This window comes from Hypomesus nipponensis, chromosome 11, assembly GCF_054491055.1.
Source record: "Hypomesus nipponensis isolate SF chromosome 11, ASM5449105v1, whole genome shotgun sequence".
Classification (NCBI taxonomy): domain Eukaryota; kingdom Metazoa; phylum Chordata; class Actinopteri; order Osmeriformes; family Osmeridae; genus Hypomesus; species Hypomesus nipponensis.
In genome coordinates, this window is record NC_140371.1 from 14,758,360 (window position 1) to 14,781,916 (window position 23,557).

General features: G+C 42.6%; 3 protein-coding genes across 4 annotated transcripts; all 3 read left to right on the plus strand.

The window, feature by feature from the left end:
• Positions 1-245: 245 nt before the first annotated feature.
• LOC146268284 (multiple inositol polyphosphate phosphatase 1-like) lies at positions 246-5,179 on the plus strand. Its single transcript, XM_084709225.1, has 5 exons — positions 246-911; positions 1,090-1,284; positions 2,076-2,173; positions 2,592-2,722; positions 4,218-5,179. The coding sequence occupies exons 1-5, from the start codon at positions 341-343 to the stop codon at positions 4,591-4,593; spliced, it is 1,371 nt and encodes a 456-aa protein (XP_084565351.1). The 5' UTR covers positions 246-340; the 3' UTR covers positions 4,594-5,179.
• Positions 5,180-5,360: 181 nt separating this feature from the next.
• Positions 5,361-12,308, plus strand: LOC146268285 (bifunctional 3'-phosphoadenosine 5'-phosphosulfate synthase 2-like). The gene is made up of 12 exons (XM_084709723.1): positions 5,361-5,643; positions 7,542-7,656; positions 7,822-8,057; positions 8,213-8,351; positions 8,546-8,664; positions 9,231-9,344; positions 9,715-9,826; positions 9,930-10,135; positions 10,371-10,506; positions 10,729-10,997; positions 11,075-11,304; positions 11,484-12,308. Exons 1-12 carry the CDS (start codon positions 5,617-5,619, stop codon positions 11,623-11,625), a joined length of 1,845 nt encoding a protein of 614 aa, XP_084565849.1. The 5' UTR covers positions 5,361-5,616; the 3' UTR covers positions 11,626-12,308.
• Positions 12,309-13,601: 1,293 nt separating this feature from the next.
• Positions 13,602-23,010, plus strand: LOC146268286 (phosphatidylinositol 3,4,5-trisphosphate 3-phosphatase and dual-specificity protein phosphatase PTEN). 2 transcript variants are annotated; one of them, XM_084709748.1, is made up of 10 exons: positions 13,603-14,522; positions 17,711-17,795; positions 17,987-18,031; positions 18,127-18,170; positions 18,463-18,701; positions 18,870-19,011; positions 20,354-20,422; positions 21,060-21,226; positions 21,528-21,824; positions 21,979-23,010. In XM_084709748.1, exons 1-10 carry the CDS (start codon positions 14,444-14,446, stop codon positions 22,162-22,164), a joined length of 1,353 nt encoding a protein of 450 aa, XP_084565874.1. In that variant the 5' UTR covers positions 13,603-14,443; the 3' UTR covers positions 22,165-23,010. The 2 variants fall into 2 exon arrangements, with proteins under 2 accessions (XP_084565875.1, XP_084565874.1); XM_084709749.1 differs by lacking the exon at positions 20,354-20,422 and having other exon boundaries at positions 13,602-14,522.
• The last annotated feature ends 547 nt before the right edge of the window (positions 23,011-23,557 follow it).

A 23,557-nucleotide genomic window follows, 5' to 3' on the forward strand; every position in this document is an offset into this window, starting at 1 on the left:
TGTCAGCACTCTTAAAATAGTGATTTGTAAGGCTAACTAATGGAGTCAATGCACCAGCAAATACAAATCTGCCTTCTAGGCCTGCATAAGATTGTAATCAAATCAATTAGCTTTTTCAGTGTTTGTTTAAAACACTAACACCCCAGTATTCCATCCATGTTTAAGCACATTCCGGAACAAATCATACAATCTGAAACGACAGATTGGTAGTCCCTAGAACACAGGGTAAAATACCGTTAGGTCATCTGTTTTTTATTTGGCATTTACAACAACGTTATTTCCGAACGTGGACACTGGACAGTTAGGACTTGGGTCGTGAACGAATTGCTACGCCATAGCTATGCGGTTTACTTTTTCTTTCACAGTGTGTGTCGCTAATTTCTTTTGTAGTATCTTTTTTGGTAATGCGTGCCATACGATTGGTACAAATATACCAGTGATTGCAAAATATTTTAGCACTAAAGGCAGGTATGAGGAAGTAAATCCCTACTTGATTGAGGACATACTGGCTGTAAACAAATCTCTTTTTCAGCCCCCATCTCCAGAATGTCGCGGAATTCATCTGACCGCGATTATAAGGCACGGTACACGATATCCAACAAGCAAAAATGTAAAGAAAATGAGGCAACTCCACAACCTGATCGTGCGCGAAGTCTCGGACCAGGAGGTGCAGCGTGAAATAAAGCAATGGAAAATGTGGTACACTGACGAAATGGACGGTCGGTTAGTACAGAAGGGTGTCGAGGACCACAGGCATCTGGCAGTCAGGCTGTCAAAGTTATTTCCCTCATTGATATCAGAGGAAAAGCTTCGAGATGGTTATATCAAGTTTATGACAAGCTCAAAGCACAGATGTGTGAACAGCACTATTGCTTTCAAGGGAGGATTGACACAGCTGTGGAATATTAAAGGTAGAGGATGTTCGTTTGGGGAATTTGAGTTTACTAATGAAATGAACTAACCAATTCAATTGCAATATCAATGCACACCCCCATTTACATTACAAATAGCATTGTTCAGTTGTCTGAAATTTTGCTTTACCTGTCAAATGCTGCTTTGACATGGTCCTACTTACAATTTTCTCCATAGACCAAAATGTTGACCACCAGGTTAACGATGCTCTTATGAGATTCTTTGACCATTGTACCAAGTTTGTGGAGACAGTTGAGAAGAACCCACCTGCTCTGGCTGAGTTGGATAAATTTAAGTTGGGGGCAGAGATGACAAGGGTCCAGGAGAAGATTGCAGACCGACTCACTGTCCCTTATTCACACATCACTGCAGGTCCGTATAAATTGCAGTTATGTACAAGTTGCTGATGAAATGCCAAATATTGTGGGTTGTCTCTCTTATTTATTGTAGGCCCGTTTTCAATTTCCGTCCAACTGTCAGACTACAGTATGTGCAAAAACTGGTAGGCTATATGACAAAGTTCTGGACCATCTTGTCATTTACTGGATTGCAAGGGCTAATAACAATAGTGGACCTATGTTTCTATTGACCTATACATCTGTATTTTTATTGCAAAATCACAGATTAATTATTTAAGAAACAATCATAAGACAGGTATGCAAACTTCTCACCTTTAGGTGAGACTCACCTTTTTGGCCAACACAGCATTTTGCCCGTGCTTCGCAACTCTACAACTTGCTCTGAAACCAATCGTCACTCCTAATGCCTAAACCTCACAGCCAATCAGGGAGTGGGGAGAGTTTTTTTACATCGATCTAGCCTCTTAATTTTGCTCTCAAAGTGCCCTAGATTGATGCGATTAACTTTAAATTATTTAAGAAATGTTCTTCCGGGGGAGAATGCCCCCAGACCCCCCTAGAGGGTCAGGGGTTTGTCGTATCGTTCTCACCTTTTTTACCCCTGACCTGTTTGCATGCCTGATAAGAACCGCTTCCTTGACCAATAGGAAGTGGACAGTAGATAGAGACATTTTCTAATTTGTGGGTTACAAGGTGGTGAACACATAGTAAACAAAAATGGAGGTTGAAAAGCATGAAGTCACATGAACAAACAAGTTCTTAACCATTAGACTTAAATCATATTCTGTAACCTTTCCCCTTAAGATATGGCTGAGGCTGCATTTTACCTGTGTGCATACGAGTTTGCGATCAAGACGGAAAACTCTCCCTGGTGTCAACTGTTTGATGAAGTAGACGCACAGGTATTGTATCCCACCACATGCTTTGTTTATAGGAAACAATCTGAATACATAACTCTGGGTAATGACTCGGTAAAGCAAATATTCTTGCTTGATTTAAACATGTTTTATCTAGTTATTAAAGTAAAAAAAAAAACATCCACTGAGACATTGGAAAGCATAACCAAATTCATTCGGGGGAAAAAGTTATCTACTGATTCTCTGACAATGTGGCTTGTTCTCTTCATTATCCAGGCCTATGTCAGAAACTACTGGACATTAAATGGGGGTGTATGTAATGTTGATCTTCCAACTGACAAACTCAGTTGGAAGATCACCCATATCTAAACATTACCACATAAAGAAAGATTCACTCAAATCCCTGCTAACAATCTGCACAGTATTATAATTAAATATAAGGTGGCATTTACCCCAACTTTAGGTTTTGGAGTATGCAAATGATCTGAAGCAGTTTTGGAAAAGAGGTTATGGTCACGACATTAACAGCAAGACAAGCTGCATCCTCTTTCATGATGTTTTTAGTCGTCTGGAAAGAGCTGCCGGAGAAAGCAGGTAATTGGCTGTTGGTAACCCAGTGAACTACAAACACTCACTCTTTGAGTATACACCTTGGATATTCATAGAAGGCACTGGGTTAAAGGGAAATGTCCACATTCCTGTGTCTTGGTCTTCATCTTTTCATACAATGTGTGCAGTTAGAAATGTCATAACATATTCTTAAATGTAATTCTATTGGATCCCAATTGAAAAGATTAGGCTACTCACCAAATGGATAAGCAGTGAAATGAGCTATTTACAAAAGCTTAACTGTCAGATACAGTGTCTGTTTCTGTCATGAACGGCCCTATTCAGAGGCCTGTGCAAACCGGACACTCATCCTCATGCACAAGGCAAGTAGTGCAAATACAGTTAACCATATCCTGGTTGCGCCGCAGTCCACTATCACTATACAACCACCAAGTCAAGTACAAGTTGTTGAGAAAATGTATGCATTAACATGTACATGTACCAACACTTACAAGATAAATGTAGAAAACATGGACATCACACACATCATTCCCCGTTACTGTATGAAACTGCCTGGATGTTTCCCCAAGACATATCTTTGTATGTGTGTATTTGTGTGCATGTGTATTTTGAGTACAAAATGAACACATTTTCATCATGACACCACGCACCTGAACTATAGCAGTAAGTTCACAATGATGCAGCAGAAATGTGTTATCTTTCTCAAAGAAACTGGATGGGTGAGTTAAGCATGCACATTGTGTGTGTTATATAACATGCAATACAATACAGTACACAGGGAGCTTTTTCCCCAAAGTTTTAGAGTAGTAAAACCTCAATCCCCATTAGCGGTGCACAAATAACCGTTGGTTGATTGATGATTGATGTGTTTGTATTGCTTAATACATTCATGTATCAGGGTAAGTGTAGACACATTTAGTCTCAAAAGAAAATGTAAATTCACAAAGTGTTTGATATTTGATATTTTAAAGTGAAATTAAAGTAAAAAGAAAGAGGAGTGTGTAATATTTGTCTTTAGGGCACCAACCTATAATAATAAGTGTAATTTGAGATTAATGAATCCAGTCACCAGTCGATTGCACACTCTGTTCAAAGGGCAGGTGACTCTCCTCTTACCTGTGATTAACAAGCAAACTGTTCCTACAGAACAACGAGTTTTGCAAGTCACAGTGATGCAAGCATTGTGTGTATGTGCACTCCTCAGGTTGGTTGCTGTGTCAATATGAAGAAAATACATATTTTTGTCAGGAAGGTGGTAAGAAGTTCTGATACAACTGCTCAGTAAACTAGTAAATTATGCAGTTAAAAATGCATTTTAAAAACGCAATAAATTAAGTGACAAATGACTGTCATTACTTTGTTCTTTTTGGTATAGACAAAAATGTCAGAGTTTTTTTGGTACAAATTATTTAAATGTGATGTGAGCTTATTTATTATCTATTTGAAGATGTTTTATAAGATTCAACACTGGACATATAGGAGCACCCCCTCACACTCTATGTGCCTTGTGATCTGTCAGATCCGGGGAGAACGTGACAGAAGCTGTCACCATCCAGGTGGGCCATGCCGAGACACTTCTGCCCCTGCTTACCCTCCTAGGCTTCTTTAAGGACAGTGAGGCCCTGACCTCTACCAACTACGCCAGACAGAGCCATAGATCCTTCCGCACCAGCCAGATGCTGCCTTACACAGCCAACCTGCTGCTGGTGCTCTACGACTGTGGGGACCAGGGCCTGAGGCTGCAACCATTCCTGAACGAGAGGCCCCTGGCCTTCCCAGGCCTGGGTGCCAACGAGGGCTATGCCCCACTCTACAAAGATGTCAGAGAGCACTATAAGTATCTGCTAGATGGTTGTGACTTTGAAACAGAGTGCCAGCTGTTTCCACCTCAGTAAATTGATCTAATGCTATCAGGCATCCCTATTCAGGAATGGAATAAAAGTGTACAATGCTTCATGATCGTGTAGTTGAATAAGATTGTTATATCTAAACATAAATTTGATTAAACGTTACCATAGTATTATAGAGGATGACTGAAAACTATTTGGAACTGTCCACAGATTAGACATATAGGTGACCAATTGAAATGAGTACTTTGAGATCAACAGGACGTGTTCAGACGATGCCAAATCCTTCCATTTTAAGTGTTATCAGTTGCTTTTGGAATGTAAAACTCCATTAAGTGATTACTATAACATACACAACACAGTTAGATGTTGGACATGATATATACTTTTGCTATTATGGTTGTTATGTTTGTGCTGCTTTAATGTCCAAAGTAATTGTTATGCTTATGACCAAAGATAAGACACACCATATTGAAAACCTTATGGGGAAAAGTCATTTAATGATTGATAATGGTTTCATCTAAATACTTTGTTGATTATGGTAACTGGTTTGGTGTGTTTTAAGAAAACCAAATACTATTTAAAAAGTATTTTGATATTTATTGTGGATATCAATAAACTAATAATCTAACAATCTAAATGTCTACTTTATCTACACTAGTTGCTGTTACAATACGATTTGGAGTCAATGGTTCTATTGTACAACCGCTTCTTACTCATAACATTGCATAAGCATGACTTGGTTCATCGTTTAAGTCTACCCTCATTCCGGGACAGCCCCACTACTGCACATTTGTTTGATTTAATGCAAAGTTAGTACCGAAGTTAAACTACCATGTCGTGAGCAGAAAGTATTGGCTGGCATTCAGGAATATGCAGATTTCTGGATCTTGGAGAAGAAATGTAGGATGGGCCAGAGAAATGCAACGTGTCTGGGAAATCTTATAAAACAACAGTTCTTAAATGACCGTAGGAGTTGTGATTTGAAGGCGACAAACCGACGTCCGGCAATCAGCGAAATATTTATGCCCTAGGTCCAAAGTTCATTGGTTGCAGTTACTATTGTGGACCATGTCGGAAGTAAAAAATCTGCGGACGGTAAGTTGCAGAGAAGTATAGACTTTGATGTGGATTTATTTTATTTTTTTAGTTGTTTAATAGCCATCTACATGCAGTATGGCCATATTCTGCTCTGGTTCACTGGACGATTATTAACCGTTTTTTCTTTTGTGAATAACAAAATACTTGCACCTTACTCTGGTTCACTGATAATTACCCACACTTCTGTTCAGGTAGGCTTACATAATATTAATAATCATCATAATTGGCTAAATTTAGCCATAGCACACACAATGTTTGATAAAACGATTACATTCTAGTTTTAATTTATGGCATCTTACATGACATACAGTGGTGTTACTTGTCTTGTGAGGAGTGATGCCATATCATATGCTAGGAAACCAGTGAAATATGGGATTATCATTATTTCACAGGTATGGTATGGTATGGTATGATAAACAATCCAACGCAATAATTTGATTCTTCACTTATTGTTGAAAACATACAAAATAATCTAGCATATGAAGACAGGTATTGACCATCAAAAGCCTGTTTCATAGACATTCAAGGTAGCTTTTACTTTTGAGGTTGGAATACGCTTGCTTTCATATAGTGTAGTATCTTGCTTAAAAAATCCCTGCAGGGATCCAACTGAATTTGCTTAGCGACCACAGACAGACACATTTGTGTACATCCTTTGCATAGTCAACTGTGTCCACCGAGGGGATCTGGAAAATTTAACTTGTTTCATAATATGGATTCATAGGCCTACACAACAGTAAAAAGATTATTGAGAAAGCTTTCAGTTATGGAGAGCAAAAGAAAGAATGGCAGAGTGTAATGTGTACTGCTTTTCATAATGTATTGAATGCAGCTCATGGAAGGATGAGTGATTAGAGAGTAGTGTTTGCTCAGGCTTACTGGATGCTACTAATGGTTTATTTTCCTTCTATTCATTCTGCTATGCATTTTGGGTGCATATTGTTGGCTGGTTGATAATTTGTCAGATGATGAAGCACATTAATCGGTGTGGGAAGTTGACTATATTATTCAGAATTAGGGTTAGGTTGAAGCAGTTGGCTTCCCTGCAGCTTATTTTGCACAGTAAAATAATTAATCAAATCCACTTCATTTATAACAGAGACTGGGTTGTGTGTTATGTCCTCCTCAGAGACACACCAAGGTTGCTAGCAGGCCGGTTCTGAGAGAATTTGTGTAGCCCACACCCAGTGGGATCACTGTTGCTAGTGTAGTGGCTGGTTGTGAGAATTTACCAAAGAGGAGGAGGGATGAAGGGAAGGAGGGAGAGGGTCTACAGGAATGGGCAGGCGTGTGGACATTGGGTCTGCCACATCATTTCTGGGCCTCGGCACACTGGACACATTGTCCAGCTGGTTCCCTCCTTCCCAGTCAGTAGGTAAAACAAGCTCCATCTGACTCTGCAGGAGTCCATTCAGCTGTGCTGAACTCCCATTAGAAATGTGCTACATGAAACCCAGACACATCAGGTTCAATGGAAGCTAAATTCTTTGCTATGCTGTAATAAAGTTGTATCTGCCACACTCTGGATTATTTTTATGACAGTTTGGACACCACCTGATACATCAGCATAGACTGTTAGTTTGGCGACCATAGATACTAAGTAAATAAAATAGATTAATATAATGCAATATGGAAGCGATTTAAAACAGAAACAGATAGAGACCCATTGTATTCCTGGAACAAAACTTGCTGATACAGTAAATTGCAAGTCATTGATACCACCAGCTCACCTTAAACTATATGACTTTAACGATGCTGTAAAATGGAGAGAGTCAAAACTATAAACTTGAGCATCTGGGTTGATCATTTTCACATCTGAACTTCTACTGAACCTTTTTTTCTTTTGAGTTGCAAAAACAATGTTTTGTTCTGACAATGTGTTTTTTTGATTTCAGGATCTGAACAGATCCACCAATGTGGTGTACCAATCCCCAAATGTGAGCAGGGTCAAGAGAGGCCAGGTGGTGGGGACCAGAGGAGGCTTCAGAGGCTGCACTGTCTGGCTGACAGGTAAACACTCTTGCCCATCTCTCTCCTTCTTGAAGCATGGACATGGGTTTCTCAGGGTGTACTTAGGACTACTGTACCCAAAAGAGACTTAGGACACTTCCCAAAGAGAACTTGGTTTTTCGTTTGGCAGGGTATCTTACACTATATCTCCTCTCATGTGTCCAGGTCTGTCAGGGGCTGGGAAGACCACCATTGGCTTTGCCTTGGAGGAGTATCTGGTCTCCCATGGCATTCCCTGCTATTCTCTAGATGGAGATAATATTCGCCACGGCCTCAACAAGAACCTTGGTTTCAGCGCCATTGATCGCGAGGAGAACATTCGTCGCATCGCAGAGGTGGCCAGGCTTTTCGCCGATGCCGGCTTGGTCTGCATCACTAGCTTCATCTCCCCCTACACTAAGGTACATACAGGGCGTACACACTTTTCATTCTCCAAATCTTACTGTTGATGTCTGACTGAACTGCTCTTTCTTTAAGTTCCCACAGAGAATTTAAATAACATACCATACTGCAGCAAAGAGATTCTGATACTCATGAGACTCTACTGTTTATAAAGGATCGTGATGATGCCAGGAAGATACATGAAAGTGCTGGCTTGCCTTTCTTCGAAATGTTTGTCAACGCTTCTCTGGAGGTGTGTGAAAACCGCGATGTAAAGGGACTCTACAAGAAAGCCCGTGCTGGGGAAATCAAAGGTATTTGTTAGGAACTGTTCTTTCTTTCTCCTCTGCAGAACTATGCCATCCTTAGATTTGGATTGCAGGCTTAACATGTAAAACACCTATAATATACCTTTCCTCTTTTAACTTGAAACATCTTCTTTCTATTGAGAATGTAATTTTCTGTAATGATGTGATCTGATTGATAATGCCTTCCACCTGTTTCTCAGGGTTTACCGGAATTGATTCAGAGTATGAACATCCTATTACTCCAGACTTGGTGCTGAAGACAGGAGACCTAACAGTCAACGAGTGCATTCAACAGGTGTTGGAGCTGCTTAGGGAACAGGTGGGTCTGACAGACAGACACACACACACCACGCACACAAGTCTTTAAGAAGCAGAGCACAACTTATTTGCATCTCATCCATAAAAGAGCCACAAAATGTCTAAAGCAGACCCAATCCGCTTTCCCACTGCATAGTATTAGCTCATATCAAATCAACTCGACTACACTCTCTTTTAGTACCAGGTACTTTGCTTTTCATAGCAGTACCTCTCAATGTAGCTGGTCATCATAGCGATGCAGCATGAAACTGCCGTGATGTCATCTTCAATGCGACAAACACCACTCTCACTGGATCCTTTTGTTGGCAACAAAATGAAGGATCATCTGCACCTCCTCAATATGGTTTGCTAGTTAATCAAGTACTCTGGTAAATTAAAAAAGTTGTGGAAGCTAGTAACAGCTTGGGTATTTAAAAATGCCAGATTTGTGCAGAATGTCCCGTTTCGCGATTTTCTCCCGTTAGCAGTCTGCAGTGTTTTCATGTCACCCTTTGATATCACCTCAGTTCTCTTGGATCTCTCATGAATGCTATTTAATCATGTTGTACTCTATTGCTACTTGCACAGAATATTGTGCCCAATGGAATCACGGAAAACGTGAATGAGCTGTTTGTTCCAGAGAACAAGCTGAAGCTGACACAGGCTGACGCTAAAACATTGCCAACCATCAGCATCACCAAGGTAACACTCTGACCCATAATCACTCCATATCTTTTTATAGGGTCCCAGATGGACATGGGTCAATACTGGACCAGAGGCAGACCTGGCTTTTCACAACATGCCGATCAGCCATTCTGTTTAGACTTTGTATGTTTTACAATGTGTCCTTACACACGGAAATCCACATAAAGTATGCCCTATGCAGCAGTGTTCTGTATACATTGGAGTGAAGTGAAATCTAAAGAACATAATCCTCAGCATACATTCTAAATACAGTAGATTTTCTTTTTTTTTTTCTTCATGATCTATATCACCACACATCATTCATGTGTAATGTAATTCATTGTGTATAGTAGTGCCGTGTTTTAAGGGCTTTTCCTATGTTCCTCAGATGGACCTCCAGTGGGTGCAGGTCCTGGCAGAGGGCTGGGCTAGCCCCCTGAAGGGCTTTATGAGGGAGAGAGAGTTCCTCCAGGTCCTGCACTTTGGAAACCTTCTGGACGGTAAGAGTGGGAAAGCATTTAAAGGAAGACATATTATAAGAAGATTATATTACCAAATATCCAACTCAGGTCACACATCCAATGACATCATTTCCTGCCGCAGGTGGAATCATAAACCTGTCAGTCCCGATCGTCCTACCAGTTACCATGGAGACCAAGCAGAGCCTAGAGGGCTGTGCAGCGATAGCTCTTGAGTATCAGGGTTCTAGAGTGGCTATCCTTCGAAATCCTGAATTTTACGAACATCGCAAAGAGGAGCGCTGTGCCCGCCAGTGGGGCACCACCTGCCCACAGCACCCCTACATTAAGGTGACTTTTAGCTTGTTTTTGTCCTTGAAAAACCAACTACCCTAAATAAACTACTGCAACGAGAGGTAAAATGTACAGAGTTGAAGCCCTTATTTGTATATAACAAATGTTGGAAGTATGTCTTTGTAGTATTATAACATAATAGCATTATGTAACATGTAATTGTATCGGCCAAACATCTCCAAGCCTACATAATTGCATACTTCGTAATTTAAATTGCAAATACCTTTTCCAGATGGTGATGGAGGGAGGTGACTGGTTAGTTGGTGGTGACCTTGAGGTGCTGGAGCGAATCCGTTGGAATGACGGTCTTGACCAGTACCGCCTTACTCCACGGGAGCTAAAGCAGAAATTCAAAAAGATGAAAGCAGGTTAGAGGGTCCTCTGCACACTACTGGACATAAAGTCTACAGGGAGGGAGGATCACTATGCAGAGGTTGAATGATAAATGCATAAATCTTCTGTATGTATAATCTTTTCTCCACACTTAACAAACACCTGTTAAAGGACCAAATGCAAAAATACCTAAAATGGTCATTTAAAAAGGCATGGCTGATGGAGGATTTCTCTTTCTGCCTCTGTCTTGTCCGTAGATGCCATTTTTGCCTTCCAACTGCGGAACCCAGTTCACAACGGCCACGCCCTGCTAATGCAGGACACCAAGCGTCGTCTACTGGAGCGTGGCTACAAGAACCCTGTCCTGCTGCTTCATCCTCTGGGGGGCTGGACCAAGGACGACGACGTGCCCCTGGACTGGCGTATGAAACAGCATGCAGCAGTGCTGGAGGAGGGAGTACTGGAACCGAGCAGCACCATCGTGGCCATCTTCCCGTCGCCCATGATGTACGCTGGGCCCACCGAGGTATGTGTAGGGTCTGGAGAGTTGAAGAGTGTAGTGGGGATTGCTGCAATCCTGGTATGTCGTTCTCTCTCCCTCAGGTCCAGTGGCATTGCAGGGCCCGGATGGTTGCAGGCGCTAACTTTTACATCGTGGGTCGTGATCCCGCAGGCATGCCCCACCCAGAGACCAAACAGGACTTGTATGAGCCAACTCATGGAGGGAAGGTCCTTACCATGGCCCCTGGCCTCACCTCTGTAGAGATCATTCCTTTCAGAGTGGCTGCCTACAACAAGTCCAAGAAGGCCATGGACTTTTATGATAATGAAAGGTAAGATGGATCTTCATTTGTGGAGAGCACAGTAAGAGGAGAACCAATAGACAATACCAACAGTCAAAAGTATTTCTCATTGTTTTCCTCGTTTCCTACATTCTCATTCAATCTTTCTTTTTCCTTTATTTGTTTCATGTTCACAATCGTGACCTCTCTTCCTCTCCTTTCTCTCTCAGACATGCAGAGTTTGAGTTCATCTCAGGAACCAGAATGAGGAAGCTGGCAAGGAGTGGGGAGAACCCCCCTGATGGTTTTATGGCTCCCAAAGCCTGGAAGGTCCTGACAGAGTACTACAGTTCTCTACAGAAAGACCAGTAGCCAGTCAAGCCTGGAGGACACAGAACTTATTTCCTATACCAGGCTTTCCACTAGAACAGCCAGTGACCTATGCACCAGAGCTCTTAAACTAAATAATCCCAATGTTTTATAAGGATTTGAAAGATAACCAAATTGTTTGGGATGTTGTGAATACAGTTAGGACAGTACCATGTTGTCACCAAATTTTAACTTCCATAATATTTATACTGTATGACTATCACTTGAATGATGCATTGTATGTTGCATGTGAGATTGCATAAAAACCTTTCCAGAAATAGATCTATATCAAGAGATAACATGAACATGTAATTATTGTTTATATGCATGTGTAGCCATACTTTTTTACTATCAGGAGAAAGTGCCTTTCCCATTGAATGTAAACACTGAGGAGTTACTGCACTGTGGAAATGTTTCTCTAATCTGAAAGGACTGAAATGAAGACCCCCATTACCTAATGGTATAAGTACTGTGAAGTGGCTTTCATCTCTCAATACATCATTGTTTATGTTTTGGCATGGTGTCTGTGAGGACTGACAGCAGTGGAGGGGAAATGTAAAAACAAAAATATCACTGCATTCAAACAAGAAAACTGCCCCTTCATAGAAATAATGTGTCAGTCAGTTATCTGTCTATACATCGATATATTTGTTAAACATTGCAAAATAAATAATCAATCATTGTGATACCAGCTTAGAATATTTTTTTTTATTTTTTTTTTTTTTAATTTTCCAGGACGTGTGCATCCAAACCCCAAGTTTCTTACTAACTTCAAATCCAAGATCTAAAATCAATGCAAAAAGAGAAACTGAAGGGTAATCCTGCCATCTGCTGGTAGTAAAATGTAGTGGAAATACAAGGTCGGTACACATAAACTGCACCATGCTGAGAGGTGCCTAACTAAGAAACAGTAAGACTGGATTAATCTTGGGATTAAAAAAGGGAAGGGAGACTATCAATACAGGAATATACAGATAGTAAAGCATATTAATAACCTGACTGGAAAAAAGAAACATATAAGCAACTATCATCATCATAACTGTTGAAAGTCACTTTACCCCTCACTGTTGGAAGTCACTTTTTTCCTTATAGGAAATGGGATGGTTTTATTAACATAACACATTTCTCATGATGACAACATATGTGTATACAAAAATACCACATACAATGTCATCAGTGTCTGTCATCAGATAGTTCAGAGGCTGAAAACATTCAAATATAATGCCAGAGAGTCAGATTGAGGCAATTATGAAAAATGACTGGCAGTAAACCTGCTTAAGTTGATGTAAGGTGAATAGGGGAAATGGTCTCTCTTTGTAAAAAAAAAAAAAATGTTTTTCCATTGGCTTTGCAGGGGATCAGATCAATAGATATGATGTTCAAGGTAACCCCATTACAATGTAAGTGCACCCTCAGTGCTTTACATTATACAGTCGACATAAGGTACATATGCGGTATGTTTACATGATGTTCCATGTACAGCATTTGTTGGATAAAATTAAGAGATGTCCTGTGATGCAGTAACTTAGGGTGTTGTCAGTTTTACCAAATAATTATAACCCATACGTAACTTTTAAAATGCCTGCAAAGAGAGAACTGCACATCACTGCACCCCCGCAATCACTTATTTTTAAACTATTGAGCATATCATGCAGATTTGTCCTGGTGTGTGCACGGCTGCAATCATGAGCCCAGGTGATCTTCAATGTATTTAAAATAATCGCAATCTAATTTGTTATGTAAGCTGTTTCGGTTAAAAATAAAATAATGAAAAAGTGGAAGCGCTACATTTTTTTCTTCAAATAGGCTATCTGACTTCAGCAACGTAAAAAGTGACATTTATTGTTAGAAACTTCCCTAATTACAGACACACGTGATCACTTTGACAGGAGGGGAGCGTTGCATGCGCCCTAATTGTGTCCTTCCGCTGCCAACATTGTACTACCTAAGCATAAAATAGGATATCTGAAAAGGGACGTAGATATCAAGCAGCCCTACATTTTTGTCTTTCCATGAATGTTTAATATATGTTGAAGTGGAGAAACCCGGTTTTGTTTTATTTAAAGGACTATATGTTTACGGCGGTAGGATATTTCTCTTAAAATCCTAGCCTGCTCTACATTATTTTTTCCTCTGTTGGAAGCCATGATGGGAGCTTGAGAGTTCAGCTGGAGAGAGAAACGAGAAGAGAAGATGATTCCCCGGGACCTAACTGTCACACAAATCTGTGCATATAATTGATCTTTGTATAGCCATTATACAGTGAAGGTGGAGCCTGTCAGATTTTCAGATGTATTTCTGCAATCCATTGACGACTATGTTGATTCGCTAGGAGGGTTTTGGATCAAAAAGCTAGCTAGCTAGTTAGCTAGCACTTGCTAGCTACGTCTGAGTGGATACTGCCTGCGAGGGTTGTCTTGCTTAAATTCTTCTAGCGCTGGAGAGTTTTCTATCCTTGCTGTCAATCACGTTGGCTGCTATTAAGCCAGGGGCCTGGACCGTGTCTGGTATCTTACCGTTCGGCGGGAGGAGAACTGTATGCTTTTTCTTTGGAGGACCTGCAAGACAAATTCCAGGATTGGAAAGTCGGGCCTGCACAGAGGAGCAGAGCAAGGCCCGTCTTTATGATCCAGAAGAAGCCATTCTAATCCTACTCACAACGACAACCACTGCTAGCTAGGCTAGCTAGCAGCTTGTCTGTCAGTGCGTGGAAGGGGCTGTCAAAATCAAGAGAGCAAAGGGCGATTGAGAGACAAAGCCATTGTCAGCGAAAGCAAGATTTATTTTAATAATTTTAAAACCATAGACTCCTGTCACTACAATGGCTGCGATTATAAAAGAAATGGTCAGTCGGAACAAAAGGAGATATCAGGAGGATGGGTTCGACTTGGACTTAACATGTATCCTTTGCGCCATGTAACTGTCAAATTTTTTATTGTAAAACTGCAGTAGGTATTTCCCTGCTCTCACGTTATTTTCTATTATCTTTGTTTGTCAGTTAGGCTACTGTTTATGTTGTGTGCATCTTCGGCTAGCTAATGAGCTATAAAGCGAGTAGGCTAACGTCATTTCGCTAGCTACAGTACCCAGAGCAGGGTTTAGTTGTCTGGCTGTTATTACTACCAAGTTTAAACCAGACATCCAAACGCATGTGTGGGACACGTTGAATCTAGCTTCAAGAGCATGCCGAAATGCCAGAATCAGACTTATATTAGTCCCAGATATCATCAGAACATTAGCTGTGCAAAGTCTATTGTCCCCCGATAGACACCTAGTACTGTACGAACCGGTTGACTACAGCTTCAGTAATGATAATCAAGGTATAGCAGTCGTGATAAGTGGACATTTGATTTACTTTTTCTTGGCATATATTGCAGTTGTAGATACATGATTAGGTGATGCATGTTCAGTTCATACACACAATGGCATCGATTCGATAATAATTCAGTTGATAAGTATGTATTCGCATACTTATGTATTTACTTAAGTGTTTGCATGCACATTTGACTAGATCCAACATCTTTCAGGCATGCCTGTCGTGCTGCCTAACACCAGCCTAGAGCTGTCTACAGTATCACAAGTGATAGAATTCTAGCAGAGATGGATCCAACTGCAGTCCTGGATAGTGTATTTTCGTACACTTGCTATAATATTCACATGAGAAGAAACATAGTCTCTGCGTAACCAATTTCATATTGGTTGTGATTGCAGTTCATTTGACGGTGTGAGTTCTATCACAGCATTGATTTAGTTTCTGACTTATCTTTGGTGGGGTTGTCTAGTAGTGTTGCCTAGTAGTGTTGTGTTTTGTTGTAAATTAAGCAAGAAATGTGTCTCTGCAGTTAATAAGACTATGACCACAAGTGACAGTTTCCGCTTATCCATGTCTTGTCCGCTGGTTTGAATAATCCCGTATATATATTTTTGGGGTGGGGGCTGGGAGGTTTCTTAAAACAATATGGAACCATCGCAGTTATCTAATACACTGTCACAGTTCTTAGAGAAGCCCTTAAAATAGAGCAGCACCGATCTTGTATCAGCATTGCTGCCCAACTAAGTGCCCCCATACACACACACCTTACATTGCTCTTGCTCTCTTTCAACCATTCTCTTTCCTTCCCTTGCACTCATCCCTTGCTCCCTTCTTGAGCTTTCTTTTTTTCTTCTTTCCTCCCCTTTCCTCCCCTCTGGGTTCTCCCTCCTGCTCTCTCTCCCACACTCGCGCACAGTCAAGAAGTTGGCCAGAACACTGAGTTGAGGCAGCCCTGACTTTGGAGAAAAGGCGTGCCTGAACACGGACCCCCACCCCCGCCCTCCTTTTTCTTTTTTTAAGAAGCTTCCGTCGGGGGTCCTGCATGTGTGTTTCCTCCCAGCTGCAGAGAGCAAAGCCCCCATGCCCTGGACTGGAGCTCTCCTGGGAGCACTGGAGCTTTTTCAAAACACTTACAATGGTTTGACTGGAATCACTCTGCCAGTATGACCAAAGGTCGATGCCTATTAAATGTCGTAGCGCATTGCTTTTGGCTCCTAATTAGGTCTTTGAGGCATTAATGGAAATGATGTTACAGTATGTATAGACAGGCTGGTAGGATCAAGGCCACAGGGAAGTAGCCAGGCGTTATGCAAATACAGTATCTCTGCTGTGTTCGTTATATTTATGCATTGCATTATGATTAAAACCTCAGATCTGTTGGCTTTAAAAGCTGGTTTTGAAGTCTTGTAGTTACTGTATTCGTCTTAACAGGGATAACCCCCCACACCCCCATTTATAACAACATAGAGATACTCTTCCAAATGTTTGCTTAAATAATTGTGCAGTATTGAACCTTCTGAAAGGGAGTTCAGCTGGTTGGCATTGTGACATAATCACTCGTCCAGCATTGGGGCAGTCTTTTATCACTCCATCTACAGATGGAAGCTCCCTCCATGACGTGAGGCAGCTGGGAGAGACAGTGCTCTTTGTCTGAGGGAGTGTGCAGGCAGGCAGCAGGATGAGGAGTCTGCAGAGAGACAGGCAGGAGGCTCACCTTGCTCACCACCACAGCTGGTGGAGGAGGCGTGTGTCGAATCTTTCCGACCCGTTTGAAAAACGAATTTCTTCTGGGTTTTATTTCTTTTTTTTGCCCAGAGAAGAAGTCGAACTAGAAATGAAAGACATATCCAATTAGAAATGTTTAGCCCTTCTATTTTTGATGCCGTGACAGAAAATGTAAGAAAAGGCTGCTCTTTAGTCAGTGGTTAAAGTGCAAAATCCCACATCTTATGTAGACACGTATACTGCAGTAACAGGTAGGCGTTGAGACTGAGCTGAGAGAATATGCATGCCAGCTCAATTATTTTTTCCAGTGCTAATACATACAATTGGACATGGGTATTATACATCATCAAGCTGTTGGAATAAACAGTAATTGGATAAGACATCTTTCCACTAACTGTGAGAACTTCAGTTCACCGATACGCTCCGTATACTTTGCCAAATCCCGAAAGATCGTTGCAAGGGCAACACGGCGCAGCTGAACGTGACCGCTTTAATGACCCTCTGAGGGCGGATACATGTCTTGAAGTCTATACAGGTCGGCCTGTTGTGTCTTGTAGACTGCAAACCCTCCAGACTCGTGTTTTCCTCTCCCTGCTGACGTCTGCGCGGGTAGCCGTGGCGGTCCTTGGCCTGCGTTCGATCCGTAGAAGTATTCGGTGTGATTAGTCTGAGCTCGCGGGAGAGATAAGCCCAACAATTGGTGATGATCTCAATATAACTTGGCCTCTAAAAATACATACAGGTCAAGCAGCGGGGGCTCTGCCACATGTGGGCCCTGCTAAAGTAGGAAGAGCACTCCAGTGCTCTCTGCCTCGCACTGGCAAGGCCATCTGTCCAAACTCTCCTCTGGCCAGCACTCATCTCACCCGTTGCTGAACAATGAGGTCCACGTTCAAGCAAATGTTGTCCGGTTTTTGATGGAAGGAGAGTGGTGGTGGCGCTCTAAAGACACGCCCTTCCCACCACTACAGCGACTTGTTAGCGTGATGGGAATATGTGGGCTTGTGTCCAGCACATGAATGCATTTGTCCTTGACCCTTCAATGAACAGATATCTATCCCAATATAATTGCAATGGGCTTTCCTGCAGAGAGACTTGAAGGAGTGTACAGAAACAATATAGATGACGTTGTACGGTGAGTACTTGCTGCTCAGCACAGGGTCAACTAATGATTGACATTGCAAACTGTAGTTGGAAATGTGGGCCGAGTGCGTTTGGACTGAATCATTTCTGTCTGTTGAGGATTGCCGAGGTGTAGAAGGCAGGCTATGGAGTGGATTGACTGCCAATGGGCCAAAATTGAATAAACTTTTCTTCTTCCAACAGGTTTCTTGACTTAAAACATAAAAACCATTACAAAATCTACAACCTGTAAGTATTGTGCCCGTCTAATCTGTCTTTTACGTTTAGAGCTGTTTTAATTCCTCCCGTGCGAGCGCTGACATCAAATGTCCTTCCCCTTTCAGCTGCGCAGAAAGACACTATGATGCTGCCAAATTTAACTGCAGAGGTAGGCCATGGCAAACGGTACTTGCACAGAAACGCACACCGCAGTCACTATGGCAATTGACCCGAACTCTCAGCCAGGCATACTTGTGCGTGTTGCGTTGAAAGCAAACCACACACTTTGTTAAGAAAAAAACATTTTACAAAGAATCTTGGTCTTTCTCCCGTTTTCCTCCCCCATCGCTGTGTCCCTCCCCCGTCTCTTCTGTCTCTGCCTCTTCCTCCTCCTCCGCCCCTGTCCCCCCCCATCGCTGTGTCCCTCCCCCGTCTCTCTTCTGTCCCCCGCCCTCCATCAGTTGCACAGTACCCCTTTGAAGACCACAACCCCCCTCAGCTGGAGCTCATCAAGCCCTTCTGTGAAGACCTCGACCAATGGCTGAGCGAGGACGACAATCATGTGGCCGCAATCCACTGCAAGGCAGGGAAGGGGCGCACGGGCGTCATGATCTGCGCCTACCTGCTGCACCGCCGCAAGTTCCTGAAGCCACAGGAAGCCCTCGACTTCTACGGGGAAGTCAGGACAAGGGACAAGAAGGTCAGTCAGCGGGGCTCGAGAGACGTATTCTTGAGGCGGTCGTTTTTGCAGAGTAGGCAATAGTTCTGTCTCTCTCGCACACAAAGGCCTATTTTAAGGGAATGATAAGTTCCCTTTCCCTAGAAACAGTTTTAAGCCTGTGCCTGTTGTCCTGTGGTTGTTGTCCAGGGCGTGACCATCCCTAGCCAGCGTCGCTACGTCTACTACTACAGCTACCTTCTGAAGAACCAGCTGGAGTACAAGCCCGTGGCACTCCTCTTCCACAAAATGGTGTTCGAGACGCTGCCCATGTTCAGTGGAGGCACCTGCAGTGAGTTTCTCTGTCACGCTTTTGTTTTTCTCTCTCTCTTTTCGGGTCTCTCTGTCGTTCGTTCAATTATAAATCCGACCAGGGCAAAGGCATTTGCTCTTCAAATGGAAGAAAGGTCTGAGAGTGTGTTTACATACAGCCTGCCTACAATCTAGTGGTGCTCGTGTTAGTATGAGCAGTAATCATCCTGTGTCATGTGTCGGAAGTGTAAATGGATTCTCCCCTGGTTGGTGGTCTTGGTATTGATTAGAATGAGGGAATGGTGAGCAGTGTCAACCTCTCTTCTGAAAGCTGTACTTGCAGCAGGGCTTGTGACCTGTAACTGGAGCACAATCCTAAAAACCAAGGACAGAGGGTTGTTTTTAAGACTTGTTTTAAGTTTTCAGTTTTGATTGGCTCTTTCGGAAACGATCCATGCTTAGTCTACCAGTTATCAGTTCCTGTGGGGTGGTGAATAAGTGCCACAACTGCATGCCTCCTAGTTTTTGCTCAAGGCGAGTTTCAGACTTTTCTACTTGCCAGTTTAGTTTAGATAAAAGGATGTGGAACGAGGCTATGTGCTTCTATAACCAGAGACCCTGGTGCAGACTACAGTCCTGTGTAGTCCTATTGCCTAAGCAAAATATTTTTTATCAAGTAAGCATCAGTCAGTTATGTGCTTTAACTTTTTGGTAGTCATGGATCATTGCTATTTCTCCTCCTCTCTCTTTCTCTCTGGATTTGAAAAGCGAATGTTGCTTGTGGAAAATGTACCTCTCTCTTCCTCATGTGTGGTATCTCTGTGCTCTCTTCACCCAGCTAACACCCGAATGTCCTCTTTCCCTCTTTAACACTCCCCAAAGGCCCCATTCTGAAGTTTGAAGTTCTCCTTTTTATCCAGGCGGACACATCACCCAGTTAGCATGCAAGCCCTAGCCACATCAGCACAGCCAAGGCTTATTGGAAGACGAGATCACTTTGAAAATATTAGTTTGCCACCCTTGGACAAGGATCAGACACGAATGAATGCACAAGGCCGTATGTGGTAGATTTAAGAGCGGTCTAATCTACAATCTGGAGTTTCCATCTCTCCCCCCGTTATAAAATCTGAATGTACAAGACCGAGTACCAGGATCCTTTCGGACTAGATTGAGTCAAGATGGCAATCTCCCTTTGAAAGCCATGTATGTTGTTTTTATCTGTGTGGATGCCTGCAGTATGTGCATAATTGATATCCTAACATTCATTTGTAGAGATAGGACTGCTGTGCTGGGAAACCCCTGCTGGCCCTGTGTGTGTGAAATGTTTGCGTGGTGTGTGGTGTGTGTGTGTGTGTGTTAATCTCCTTCTCTTTCTCTAAAAGGGGACAGTACCGTTAAAAACAGGAGCGAGCCAACCCCTCAGGGCTTCAAGAAAGGGAATTGGCATTGGGGTAAATGAGACTTTCATCCATTTTTCTTCATCCGTCCACTTGTATTGGCCCTTTCGATATCAGTACCAGAACAAGCCGAAGGGAGTCTCTGATGGTAGGAAAGCAGAAGGCCTAGCTTGCTCTAAGTAAACCCCACTAGGTGAAGGCCTGTGAAGATCTCCTTCGTTTCTCCAGCTCTGTTTGGGTCTCGCTACAGTAATGTCTCGGGGCCTAGAGTGAGCCAAACACCATATAGAAAGAAAGACCCGCATTTTCCTTTTTTGTTTTCGTTGTGCCTTTGCGTGTTCTTAACTTAGCATACGACCGTGAATCATCAGAATAGGGCTGTAGGCCTTGGTTCTTGGTCTCCCTGGGTGGCCTTTGTTTTCCTTATTTTTCCGTCAGAGGTTTTGACTCGGTCCGATTTGAGAGGACTGCCCTATCTTGTCAAACTGCTTACTTTACCTGGGGATGTGGCTGAAACTAACACTGGTATCCTCCGTCTTCTACCTTTTTGGCCTCTCTCTCACTCACTCTCTCTCTCTCTCTCTCTCTCTCTCTCTCTCTCTCATGCACCGCCACACACTCGCACACACACCCACCATCATTCACTTTGATCTCTCCCTCGCTCTACATCTCTCTGGTTGACACGACTCAGACCCCCAGTTTGTGGTGTACCAACTGAAAGTCAAGATTCACACGTCCAACCCGGCTCACACAAGGCGCGAGGACAAGCACATGCTCTTCGAGTTCCCCCAGCCACTGCCAGTGTGTGGAGACATCAAAGTCGAGTTCTTTCACAAGCAGAACAAAATGATGAAGAAGGTTGGTCAGCTTTGATTGAGTCAGTAGTGATTTTTTTTATTTTTATATTATGGTCCAGAACTGCACTGTGGCCTTGCACTGTATCTTGGACCACCGTGACTTTCGGTGTACCAAATGTAGCACTCATGTTAGTCTCCTATGCCGGTTTTGTCAGTCATATTCTCATCTGGTGAACGCTTAGTGTCTCTGATCCAAGATCCCAGAGAGGCTACAGACATGACAGCTAGTAACTTATACCTCCCTTCTCTCTCTTTCCGCCTCTTCCTCCGCCTCTTCCTCCACCTCCATGTCCCATTGCCAGGACAAGATGTTTCATTTCTGGGTGAACACCTACTTCATCCCCGGACCATCCCTGGAGGACATCGGGGAGAAGGTGGAGAACGGCTCTGTGGTGAACGACGTGGACCCCCTGGCCACTCTGCCTCAGCCCCCGCCGCCGCCGCCGCCGCCTTCCTCCCAGGGCCAGGGGCCGCACCCCAGAGCTCCCCCTGAGCGCATGGACAGCGACAGGGACTACCTCATCCTGGCCCTCACAAAGAACGACCTGGACAAGGCCAACAAAGATAAAGCCAACCGCTACTTTTCCCCCAACTTCAAGGTGAGGGTGAGCAGGGCAACTTGTAAAATGTGCTCGAACTGTGGCTTGGGGAATGATGATAACATGTTTTGTAATACCTTCAAGTCATTAGAATTGGTATTTTATTTTTACTAAATCTGCTCGTGCAATTGTCTTTTATCCCTCACGGCTGCAGGTGAAGCTTTATTTTACAAAAACCGTGGAAGAGCCTTCGAATTCCGAGGCAAGCACTTCGACATCCGTCACTCCGGACGTTAGCGACAATGAACCGGATCATTATCGATATTCCGACACCACTGACTCTGATCCGGAAAACGAACCTTTTGACGAGGAGCAGCATACACAGATCACGAAAGTGTGAAACTCTTTTTAAAAGCAAAGGAAAAGATACACCAGAGAAAAACAAGGAGAAAACTTGAATATGAACTCAAAAGAAGAACCTTTTGTCCTTTCCCTCCCCCCCAACGGCAATAGAGTATCATCATGTCGAATGCCAATTTTAGGAGAAAAAGATTAATATCCTGACCAATATATAGTTTTTAATATTCTTTTCTTTGGCACGGACGTTTACCATGTGCGAGGTATTGACACTGTTGCGCCGTGGGAAAAGGTGCTGTAGCTGTACAATGTGTGCATGTATATACATATGTATGTGTATATATGTGTATATATAAATATATATATATGTATACACACACACATATGTATGTATATATATATTTACATGCGTAAACAAACTTTTTTGTGTCAAAGACAATGGAAAGAGTAACACAATCAGGAGATGAGGAGTTGACACGTGGGAGAAGTTAGCTAGAATGATATAGGACTATGCTGCTCCTTCTCCTGTTGAAACCAAGGCCAGTGCTGCAGTCACTTTGTTTCTCTCCCCCCCTCCCCCCTCTTCTCCTCTCTCCTCTTCTCTCCCTCCCTCCACCTCCCCTCCTCCCCTCATCCTCCTTTACTGTGAATGCTTCTTGTGCTCTTTGCAGGCTGTCCCACGCAACTTTTTGCAGTGAAAACTGCATGCAGGCAGTGGTCGGGGGAGGGCAGGGGTTATGAAGAGGCTGTGATGTCTAAAGCATTGCCATTCCTTTTCCCACTGTGTATATGTTAAATTATGCAGAACAAGGCATCCCATGTAATTGTCAATGTTTTTTTTGTTTGTTTTTTTATCCTAAGATAATAAAAATATAATACACGAAAAACACCAGGGAGACAAGTGTTTGCAATAATGTCAACACTACATTTAGAAGACAGTGCTGGTGTGCATGTATTGGAAGTAGCCTCCATTCCTAATAAATGTATGCAATGTTGTCTTTTCTTCAAAAAAAGCTTTCAGATGTCTCCGAGCGTGGGGTTCCCCAATGCATTGGATAAGTCATAAAGACCTTCCTGGTGTGTTAAAAGGGAATTACATCACAGGGTTTATGTAACCTGCTCCCTCTGCCCATAATAGTTAGCCTGTATACATACTTGGATGTGTAGGCTCAGATCTATAGATCACTACAGTTGAAGGATAAACTGTAGGTGTTTGTCTTAATGCCTGGACCTCACATTTGTATCACTAGTTGTCGATCTGTAGCAGTGTACCGTGATGTGCTTCAATATATTTTATTTGAAGACGAGGGATTCTTGAAGCATATTTATTTTTATATCAAGTTCTTCTGGATGTTGCTCATTTGCTTACAGACAGAATTAACTTGTTTAGAATCCATGTGCTTTTGATTTTTGTGAATTTGGGTGAGAGGAGTGTT